Below are 11,841 nucleotides of genomic sequence, written 5' to 3'. Positions count from 1 at the left end.
CCCTACACTAATGCTATAAGTGGGAAAGAGGCTGGAGTGAGAGAACAGTGTGGCCCTAAGTGACACCATGAGTTCAGCACTGGTGAACAACAAATAGAGCATTTGTGGAAGTTGGCCTTGCCTTAAATCATATAAGCCACACCTGATTCTTCACTTCTAAACTAGCCTTGGATTTGCTAAGAGAAGCTCAGAACCTCATGGGAATAGCCTTCATGTCTGTACTTAGAAACTCCAAAGTCAAATACAGGCAAGGAATACAACGGGAATAAAAATGAGAAACAGCAGGAAAGCCACGTAAAGAATTAAGCTCCTTAGTCACAGTCTGGCCCATTTGACTTCAGTGTGGACTGTATGAAGGTATAAGGTCTGGCCTGTGTAGTTCATAACTGAGTTCAGCTCAGGTCCTGGGTTATCCTTGGAAAGTCTAATTTGTCCATGCCAGTTTACCTGTTCTTTTTATTTACCTTTTGATTTATAAAATACAAACATTGGCAAAAAGCCACAGGCAGATATATAACAATTGGCTTTAACAAATAACTTTTGGAACAAATCTAAAAGGAAAATGCCAAAAGAATCAAAGCAATAGGCATAAAAGACCTAACTAACTTGAAGATGTAGCTTGCTGAGTTTGTGAAAGGGATGATAAAATGTGGTTGCCTAAAATAGCACGAGATTGGACTTCATGACCTGGTAGTTGCTGTCCAGACCTATGCTCCTAATATCAGTCTCTGCTTCTTTAGTCATTACAATGTAAGGGTCTGATCCTGTAGCTATCCTCCTCACTTCACCAGGCTTGTGCTGTGGTTCTAATACCTGAGATTATCATATAAATGGAGTTGTATTTTATTTTAGAAATTGCAGGATGAGCATTGTTGATATCAGCAGCAGATAGCCTGACCACATTTTTAGTTCCCTTTTTCCTACCACTTCTTTGCCAATATCCTTTAAGTACTTTGAAAAGAGAGATTTTCTTTGCTGAGTGCAGAAATGCTTTCTTGTGCAAACTTCTGCCAGGAAAACAGATATTAGCTCTTCTGGGCATGGGTTTTGAGCACACTGGCAGGAATTAAAGCCAACCGAGAGATAAATCAGGCACTTGGCTAGTGACAATTTTTCTGTCTTTGTGAAGATATCAGAGTGGTCTGTGGAGTTCAGGTGAATCTTGTGCAGTTCCATTTTACAAGTAAGTGTACAGAAAGGGAAGAGAAAAAAGTATACATTCAATACCAAGTGTCTTCATATAACCTTGTACTCTTGTAATTTTTAATTGAGCTAGTAAGTGGTTCTTTAGTATTTTCTGTGACATTATTTGTGTTTGGTTAGTTGCTTTATGGGTTTTCTTCTCTACTGAAGCAAATTGCTCTGGATTCAAGCTGGCCCCAGTCAAACCTGGTGTAAGTAGGTATCTGGTCATTCAGGCTGGGAATCAAAGGTGATCAACCATAATATTAGCCACTTCAACTCTGTATTTGCTATTAGCTACAGAAACTGGTGGACCTTGCCCACTATAATGGATCATCAGGCTTGGGTGGACATTTCAATCTGCCTGGAATAAGGTATCTTCTTGAATACCTCTTTCTTTCCATTGACTGTTTATAATAATATTTTTTTTATTCATAGTATCAAAGCCTGAAAGAAATCTCTTTGAAATCACATAGTATCTTAATACTTAGATAGTATGCAATCCTCTAATAGCAGTGGTAGGAACTCATAACTTTCAGTGCTTGAGAAGACGGGAATGTTGCATTCACTTTGACGGAATGGAATAAATGGGCTAAGAGTCAAAGGTGTTAACCTGATCCTAACATTAAAGAGCTAAACAGGATTTGGGACCCTCATTTGTGACTGAGAAACCTTAGTGGCAATGTAACACTGGAAAATTGAAAATTAAGATATATGAGGAAAAATTGGTTATAAAAACAGCATACATTTAAAATTGAAATTGAGTTTTATGCAGAAACAAAATTTAAAAATAAAAAATGTTAAAACCTTTTCCAGGGAGAAGATAGCAGTTAAAGTATCTTATTTTATCAAGCAGTCCTTAGTTATGAAGAAGGAATTAACTGTTCTTAATGTTGAATTCACTGATGTGAATGGTTATTATTTTTCCTGGTTTTGATAACAGTTACAATGGTACAAATGAAAAAAAGACAGAGGATCCTAATAGTGAGAAAAATATTATTAATACATTGTTAATGCTGTTTGGATACAAAGTGGTCAGTTATGAATGGAAGCAGCTGCTGCTTTGAACCCTGGATTTCTTACGATTGGAGAAGGCATCTGGCTGCTCTGATAAGGAACCTCCCAGTCACTGCCCTTCTCAGACTTGGCAGAGCTGGATAGGGACCATCTCAGCTACTGTGCTGTTGTTATGTTGTACTATAGGTCTTAGGGTCAAATAAAAGCTGATAGGAGAAACAGAAAGATGAAAAGGAAAAGGAAAGAGCAGATAAAGAAGGGTATCATGTCCAGCACATTGAGGCTATTGCTGACCTAATGGTGATGGTCAGTTAACTCTGTGGGTATACTGTTCTAGACATAAAGGCTACTTATGGATGTAAAAGAAAACAAAAAAAAAAGGTGTTTTACTTTAAACTCAGCATGCCCCCTTGCCAAACCCAGTGCATGACCAGAAGATGTATTGCATTACTTGGACCAGGCTCCCCCAATGTTGTGTAGATTGGGCATTTCAGCAGGGCTTTTCTGGCTCTTTTGTCTAATAGCTGATTGAATCAGCTCATAGATAAAATCACCAAAAACCCCAGCTGAAGAACCCGATGTATACAGATGCTGCGGAGCTGGGTCAAACTAGCGTGCTGCTGCTTCTGCTAAAGTGTTTTCTTTTTTCACATCCATTAGCAGCCACTGATGTTCAAAGTTCACCAGTGAAGGGTGGTTTGTTTGTTTTTCCTTAGAGCAGTGGTTCTCAACCTTTTTAGGTTCAAGGCACCCCTTTTTAGACACAAGGCAACCCTCAGAATATGCCAGCTCTTAGCTTTCACTTGTTTTTTGGCTGTAAAAAAGTGATAGAGCATTTTTTCTGCTGCCAAAAACCCAGAAAGACCACAACAGGTCAGAATGTTTTTATCACAGTGGATTCCTATTTGAAATCTCTGGGCTTCTCTTGGAATTTTGTTTGCATACCTAACAGTGCTAACACTGCGTGACACCCTGTGCTGTTCTGGAAAGTACCACAAGGCACCCTGCCACTGCACCCTGGTTGAAAATCACCGCCCTCCAGAATCCCCTGCCATTCCATTCACAAGGTCTTCTGACCCACAAACACTCGATTTTTGAGAACAAAGGGGTGGGTGGAGGATAGGCTACCCCTTAATTATTCTATTTGATAATGAAGTCTTCTGTCTGACATCAGTTTTGGTCCATTCATTTCTGATACCATTTTCCTCTTTTTACCAGTCATGAGCTTACCACAGTGTGCAGGATATATCAATAGCCCTTTTTGGTTGGGGCAAATGTATGCTTTCTGACTCCTTTTCATACCCTTTCTATCTACCTTAATTATTGTAGTATATTGCAGCATATGGATCTCACAACTAGGATAGGTCTACTAAATCCTAGGTCTGATAACTGAGCTGAGAAAGAAGCAAAGCAACAGGGCACTTAAATTCCTCTGGAAAGGAAGTGTTACATGCTGGCAGTTGTACCATTCCACTGGGGGAGAGTGATAGTATGGAGAAGAACAACCTTATCAGCGACCTGGGAAATAGGATGAAGTTCACCCTCAGCAAGTTTGCAGTTGACACCAAGCTGGGGGGAGTAGTAGATACGCTCGAAGGTAGGTCTAGGATTCAGAAAAACCTAGACAGATTGAAGAATTGGACCAAAAGAAATCTCATGAGGTTCAATAAGGATAACTTAAGACAGAAATATCCTATGCACTGGTACAGGCACTGGGACTGACTGGCTAAGTAGTGGCTCTGCAGAAAAGAACCTGAGGGTTACAGTGGACAATAAACTGAATATGAGCCAACAGTGTGCTCTTGTTGCAAAGAAAGCTAACAACATACTAGGCTGCATTATGTAATGCCAGCAAATCAAGGGAAGTGATTATTCCTTTCTATTCAGCACTAGTGAGGCTACATCTGGAGTCCTGTGTCCAGTTTTGGGCCCTCCACTACAGAAAGGATGCGAACAAATCGGAGAGAGTCCAGTGGAAGGTAACAATAGTTAGGGGACTGGGGCACATGACTTATGAGGAAAGGCAGAGGGAACTGGGTTTATTTAGTCTGGAAAAGAGAAGTCTAAGGAGTGATTTAATAACAGCCTTCAACTACCAGAAGGGTGGTCCCAAAGGGGATGGAGCTGGAACAGGGATAGGCAACCCCCAGCACATGTGCTAGAGAGTGGCATATGAAGACATTTTGCTTGGCATGTATGCCACGGGGCGGATGTTGGGGAAGCGGCCGGGGCTGTGCTGCCACAACAAGGATCAGGCCCTTTGCATCTCACCTGCCACCCACCCCTGGCATACCAACATCTTACAAATCAAGGTTGCGGGTGTTTGGCGCTCTGCCCAACACATTGCTGCCCCCTGAGCTAAACTGTTCTCAGTGATGGCAGATAAGAGAACAAGGAGCAATGGACTCAAATTGCAGCAAGGGAAGTTTAGGTTATATATTAGGAAGAACTTTCTCATGAGGAGGGTAGCAAAACACTGGACCAGGGTACCCAGGGAGGAATTTCCATCCTTGGAGGTTTTTAAGACCCGGGTAGACAAAGCCTTGACTGGTATGAGATAGTTAGGGCTGGTCCTGCTTTGAGCAGGGGGTTGGACTAGATGACCTCCTGAGGTCCCTTCCAACCCTCATGCTCTATGATTCTACGAGAATCCTGCTCAGTCCTTCTGCCAATAACTAAGCTTTTCCCCCCTCCCATTGTCTGGTTCTCAGAACCTCCCAGGATCAAGCCCTTATTGGACAAATTGCATTTCAGATCTACATTTTTCTATCACTTTCAGTTTGCTATTTTCCTTGACTCTTTCTTTCCAGTGCCTTATCTGTTCTGCCACTGGGAAAGGGTTTGCTTTACTAGCTAGTAGCTGCATTGTGGGTCTTTCGTTATGTTAAAGAACCCACTGGGGAAGATTGTTTTTTTCCTAGAATTGATAATATACTTTTTTCTCTGAAATTTAGCTGATCATCTAAACTAGGCAGCTTTGCTAGGTTTTGATATATTTTAAAAGTGAACCTGTCAGTTTTTTGGCTGCAGAGAGATGGAACAAAGAAGGAAAGCTGTCACAGGTGGGAAATACATGCAGGAGGAGAAAATGGATTTGGCTTTGTAGACTAGGTTTGTATGTATTTTTCATGAGTTCTTAGGTGGTTCTTTGCTTGCTTTAAGGATTTAATCTTTTGTGGGTGTCAGAGTTTGCTCTGAGTAAAATTACCTGACTCCTTTGATTGATCTAGTGCTTTTGTTTGCTTGAAAAAAGAACAATCACAAGGGAAACTCACAACAAAATTATCTTCTGGTGTTACAAAGAATGGAAAATAGAGTGTGAATGTGTGTGTTTCTGCATGCAGAGAGAGCAAATCATGGCTGGGGGCCTAATAGTGTTCCCAGTAAAAAGACATTTCAAAATTCCCAGTATTTTCAGTCAGAGTAAACTTGAGCCATTTAAGTTGCTTCTGTTCAGGCTATATTCTGGTACAAGATGGTGCAGTTATTCTGAAAGTATAGGGTGGGATTAATAAAGAGCACAAGGTCAATGGAAACCAACCTCAGGATGCTGCACTGAAGCTGCTGAGCTCTGCCCTTCTCCAGCTGCCTGGCCCCACCGGGATGTGTCAGGTCCTGGGGTCCGATAGTTTTTTCTCTCTGGAGCTTGTCCCTGACACTGCTGCCAGATGGACTGCCAGCCAGCATGTTGCTGCCTGAGCTCTGAGGGGCCTGGTCTTTTTCAGAGTTCAGGTGGCTCCCAGCTGGCCAGCAGCCCAGATCTCAAGCAGCAAACCAGTCCTGGGCTGTGCTGGGTCCAGCCACTGGCTCCCCCCACCTGGTTTACCAAGCAGCAGCCATGGTTGGCAGGTACCCTGCAGCTGGATGGCTCTGGGCATGAAATGCAGGGCTTGACGCCGCTGCCCATCTGAGCAGGGCTTGCACAGAGCAGGTGGGAAGGCTGTGCCACTCACAACCACCTGCCAAGCCCAGCAGGGGCAAAAAGTCCCATCCCTGGACCCCTCCTGGTGCGGGGGGGTGGGGTGGGGAGGGGGTTCAGGGGTTTCAGACACCCACCAACCACAGTCATTGCTGGGTGAGCCAGGTGGGGAGAGGTGGCAGCTAGACCCTGCACAGCCCAGTGGAACCTGGGGTCAACGGGAACCAGCCCCACACTGCTGTGCTGCAACTGCTGAGCTCTGCCCTGCTCCAGCCATCCGGCTCCACTGGGGTATGTATCCAGGTCCTGGGGGCACAGGCACTGGGTGGGGTACTTTAAGCTACTTAAAAGGCGTTAACATGAAGCCAATATAGAGTTAAGAGCTTCAGAAGCCACCTAAAATTACCATGTAGCAAGGGCCTAAGTAAATTAAAGCAAATGGAATATCAGAAATACTCTTCTTTTGCTATTAGGAAACAAAGTTGCCCTAGAGCAGGCAGAAGTATTTTATCTTACACTAACAAGGAGTGTATCATAGTATCATAGTACTTAGTGTCGGAAGGGACCTAAACAGATCATCACTAAACAGATCATCACAACAGGTCCGACCCCCTGCCCTGGGCAGGAATGGGTGCTGGGGTCATATCACCCCAGCCAAATATCTGCCCAGCCTCCTCTTGAAGACCCCCAAGGTAGGGGAGAGTACAACCTCACTTGGGATCCCATTTGAGAGCCTGGCAGCCCTGACTGTAAAGTAATGTCTCCTGATGTCCAGCCTGAACCGTCTTTCTAGCGCCCCCCTGGTGAGTTTGTAAATGGCCACCAGATCCCCTCTCAGCCTTCTCTTGTGGAGGCTGAATAGGTTCAGGCCCTTTAGCCTTTCTTTGTAGGGCCTGCCTACTGCCCCTTGACCATGCGAGTGGCCCTCCTCTGGACCCTCTCAATGATAGCCACATCCCTCTTGAAGTTCAGTGTCCAGAACTGGATGCAGTACTCCAACTGTGGCCTGACCAGCACCACATAAAGGGGAAGGATCACCTCCCTAGACCTGCTTGTGATGCATCTGTGGATGCACGACAAGGTGCAGTTAGCCTTACTGACTGCTTCCTCGCACTGGTGGCTCATGTTCATCCTGGAGTCAACCATGACTCCAAGATCCCTTTCTGCCATCATGTTGACAAGAAGGGTGTTCCCCAGCCTATAGGCATGTTGCTAATTCCTTCTCCCTAGATGCAGTGCATGTTTTGGTAGGATTTAGATGTGTTGTATGGTTTATTTTAATAAAAGAGGTTCTGGAAGTATTCATTCATCAAAACCTTAGCTTGCAACAAGAAAAATTCTTTATTACCAGAAAGATTTCCATCATCTCTAAGAGCCAAGGTAAGATTCTGTCAATTATTCATGTTGATGAGCTTCACATTATGATAATTTATAATACCATGAACATGTTTTTATTGTCAGGATTAACAGTGTAACAGAATCAATTAAAAAGCTACCAGGATTGAGTTAAAGGAATCTATTGGCCAGACAATTCTGATATATGTATATGATACCTAAGTACAAGTATCCGATGTGTTTATGTTCCAAAGGGCAGGCTTTTAACATGTTTGATCGCTGGGATTCTAAGTTTTTAAAATATCTGTAATATGACAGCAAGTAATATAGTGTTAAAGAGTGCAGTCAGAACTGTGGATTCTTGATTTCCATTTCTGACACCTAATTTTCTGTTCATGTTAGGTAAACCACTACTTTTGGAAACTGGCAGGCAGTCTCAAGTATATGTGTGTGGGTGGATGGGTAAGGGTGGCTGCTATCCAGCAGCAGTAGTTAACTTAAATCTGATGATATCTATAATGATTGTCAGCTTCTTCCCTCTGCTGTATAAAAAGAAAAAGATGGATTAAGATAACACTGGGGCGTTATACAAGTGAGGCAGAGGTCTGTCTGACTACCTGGATTCATATATGAGACTCACATTTGTTTGTTTTTTATGTTATTTAAGTTCTAGCACAGTACAGTGAACAAATTGTTTGAAAGGGCTAAATTGGTTAATGATATTAAAAAGATGAGGAAACAAATTCAGAAAACCTGATCCAGAAATACACTGTTCAGATTATTCATGGGTGAATAGACAGCTCATGTGCCTTAGTACAGTAACATGGAAGGCAAAAGTACACAATAGTACACAAATGCAAGAATAACACAAACGCAATACAAATTTCAGGGACCCCAACCCAGCCTGACTGACAAGCCCAATTTTTATTTTGGACTACTATTTTTAAAGTTAGAGAGGTTTATTATGTATACATAAAACAAGAGTCGCTTCCAAATTTTGCAAATAAAAAAGGAGGACAAAAATGACAGTAACTAAGTACAGTCAGTGTAGGATCCATCATCAAAAATCAACCTGCACTGAAAACTTTGAAAAATTGTTTAACCACAAAACATAGCACAAAACACTCCACTTCTTTAGCCATACAGGAAGACATGCTACAATAGCTCCCCAGCCAATCAGCATCACTAAGAGCCTCAGACCAGGAAATCCTTCATTGTACAGTATATGTGAACATTGTGACTAAGACTTCTCATTTGTTGCTGTCTCTTCTTTTTTTTCTTGCCTTGTTCTTTGTGTCTGCAGGATGGCAAGGCAGATGTGAAGTCCCTCATGGCGAAATTCAATACTGGTAACAACCCAGCAGAGGATGTTTTGGTTAACAGTCGACCCTTCCGACTCCCAGAGCAATCTTCAGGACTACAGGCTAGAAAAGCTGCGCTTGAGAAATTTACCAGTCACGGGAACGCAGGTCCTCCTTCTGGGCCCCACGCCTTCCCCAAGTCTGCATCTCCTAAACCTCCTTTAGGAATAAAACCTCCTATTGATGATAAGACAGACAAGGATCCAAAGCCTCCATATTTGAAACATAACCCAGTGGCACACAGGTTTGGGACTCCACCTCATGCAGCTAACAGAGAAGATGACGGAAGACCTGCATTCCCCAAGCCTTTGGGGTCCAAGCCTAGTGACCTGGGAAAAGAGGAGCCAAAGCCACTGTTTCCCAAACCTCCTGGAAACAAGTACCTTGGCTCAAACACCCAGGACCATGACTTCAAGCCTGTGCTGGGGCCTAAGCCACCTTTGAATTCTGTACCACAGCATGAGAGTGAGCCAAAACCCGTGTTCCCCAAAATAGCTGGGAAGAAAGAGAAATTTGCTGCTGCACCACAGGAAAATGACCCGAAGCTTCCTTTTCCCAAACCACCTCTTGGCCAAAAACCTCCTCTGGCCCCTGATACCTCCCACAATGAAGACGCATCCAATAGAAATGTTTTTCTGCATAAGGGACCTCCAGGCCAGATAGGCCCCAGACCAAAAGGTCGCTCATTTAGGACAGCAAAGGAAACAGAGGAAAATAGCAATAACAGCCCAGATTCTCCAGCTGGCCATTTTCCCAATGTGGCTCTGAAACCTGTTCGCGATCGGATTGCTCTGGCTCCAAGCATCCCAAAAACTGGTGAGGAAAAGACTGAAGAAAAGAGGACTGGTATTGCCAAGAATATTTTCCTCAGTAAAATGAACCAGGAAGATTCAGGCTCAATTCCCCCTAAATTCCCCAAGCCAGCTGTCAGGCTTGCTGCAGCAGGACCGTCAAGCAGCTTCAGTGAAAAAGAAGATGGGGACAAGAATTCAACTACCCCAAAATGGAAAACATTGCCTCCCACCTTTACAGTGGGTCCTGCTCCTCAAAAGCCCAGCAGACCCCCTAAGGTGGACCTGGAACGATTTCGGAAACATACTACAAAAGACAGTGAGTCTTTTTCCCCTATTTATTACTTAATTCATTCAAGGAGAAACTCCTGTCGGTGTGCATGGATTGCTGACACATGCAACCCTGCATCATGCAAACCCTGCTTGAGTCCTAGGCCGTACTTGCATTACCCCTCTGTACAGAGCAGAATTAAAAACAATGCGATACCTTCACCTATCGTACAGAATGTGGGACGGGTGGCTGCTTTGCTTAGTTTATTTGTTTCTGAAAAATGCTTAGTTGTGGTATAACTCGAATCAAATATTTCAAGTATTACTTTTAACAGGCCTTTATTTCTGATTTCCCTTAAATGACACATTGAGTAGCATGCCCTTCTCACAGTCATTTCCTGGAGGGGAGACTGATGGCTACACATTTGAATACATTGACCTCTAGTAACCACCACATATCTTTGTGCTTTTACAAGGACCAACCACAGTACATAACTTAGAGGTGAGATACCTTCTTTTTAATGTCTTTATAAAGACAGACCTTCACTGAATGTCCCCTGAATTAAAGCTGCTTGGATTTCAGATCCCAATCTCAACCCAGGCTTTACAAGCCACTCTGGAGCATGATTATAAGTGGGTATAGCTCCATTTAACACCATTTCCTTCACACAGCTAAAAAATAATTGTGTGTGAATTTACATCAGCTAAAGATCTGACCCTTATTTTATGAAGGAACAAGGCCCACTGGATTTTGTGATAGTTGAAATCCAAAGCTAAAGTTTTAGACTTGGGACCATCTCAATATAAACATTGATATTTTGCTATCTATATCAACCTTCTACAAATGTGCCTGAAATATTTGTGAGTACTTATTTATATGCCCCAACTACTGCAGTTTATTATAGTAACAATCTTTTTTTTATGTTCAAAAGAGGTAACTTTGTCCTGTATGTTGCATGGGCAGATACCTTCCCCATACTGATCCAGTTGAAGGATCTGGGGTCATGTCTGTAAGACGTGGTACAACCGCTATTGCTTTGGGTTCAATTTTCTGAGGCCGTTCAAGAATACAGTCTTACAAATCTGAAACATTTGTACCTAAACATTAGTACCTAAAATTAGGTTCTCAAGTATCTACATTAGGCTCTTAAGCAGAAATTATCAGATTTTCAGAGGTGCTGAACATTTAAATTCTCACTTAGCTTGGTTTAAGGTCTGTCTGTAGGTAGAGATTTTAAGCACTTTCTGGAAATTTTTAAATGGCCTGTTAATTGGACTTTTCATTGAGCTACGTAAGTATTGCCTGCACTTACAATTATATTACAAATCTTAAAATAGTTGGTGTTTTTCTTAAAAAAACACCTGCTAGAGTAACTGATTACATAGAAATCTCTGATTTCATTTTAAAGAAAACCCCATTTCTACCCTCATAATTGCAGAAAAAAGCTGGAAAACATGTCTTGAGCATACCCCACAGAAACCAGAAGGAAAATAAAAAGAACCCCGGTTTTACTATTGTGTAAAAAAATCTCACTATTGTTAAAGTCAGTCTCATGATTTTTCCAGGCTTCAGCTTGGAGCCTATGTCAGTCAGACCTTTAGTTACATAATCACATCAGTAATTTGAATTTCTCTAACAGCTCTTCACTTAAATCATTTTACAAGCTGTTAAAACCCACAGCAGACTGTGTGAGGTGATCAAGCTGCATTAGTCACTTTTTACATGAATAGCTTGCACAGATACAGTTGCAGCTCTGCAATTATGCTTGGACAAAAAGCTTCACTGTAGTCAAGACCCGTGTTTGTTTTTGTCACACGCTGCGATGTTTGCAGTTTTGTAGCTGGTTTTTATATAGTGCCAAACAGACCTAACCAAAGATATTTGAAAATATCCTGCCCAGGTGAAGACTCTGGGAAGAATACAAGCTCTGAGTGCTGAGTGAATCTCACTGATAAAAAAAAGCCA

At 42.4% G+C, this 11,841-nt stretch overlaps 1 protein-coding gene across 4 annotated transcripts in view; it reads left to right on the top strand.

Moving 5' to 3' along the window:
- FYB1 (FYN binding protein 1) overlaps nucleotides 1-11,841 on the top strand; it is a 93,378-nt gene that overhangs the window by 10,093 nt on the left and 71,444 nt on the right. For all 4 annotated transcript variants that reach the window (XM_025210398.1, XM_025210399.1, XM_025210400.1 and 1 more), the window contains one exon: nucleotides 8,757-9,924. In XM_025210398.1, the coding sequence (XP_025066183.1) occupies nucleotides 8,784-9,924 (1,141 nt within the window). In that variant the 5' untranslated portion in view covers nucleotides 8,757-8,783. Of the gene's footprint in view, nucleotides 1-8,756; nucleotides 9,925-11,841 lie in introns of those variants that run through there.

Source organism: Alligator sinensis, unplaced genomic scaffold (genome assembly GCF_000455745.1).
Source record: "Alligator sinensis unplaced genomic scaffold, ASM45574v1 scaffold881_1, whole genome shotgun sequence".
Classification (NCBI taxonomy): Eukaryota; Metazoa; Chordata; order Crocodylia; family Alligatoridae; genus Alligator; species Alligator sinensis.
This window is presented reverse-complemented; position numbering and strand designations above follow the sequence as displayed.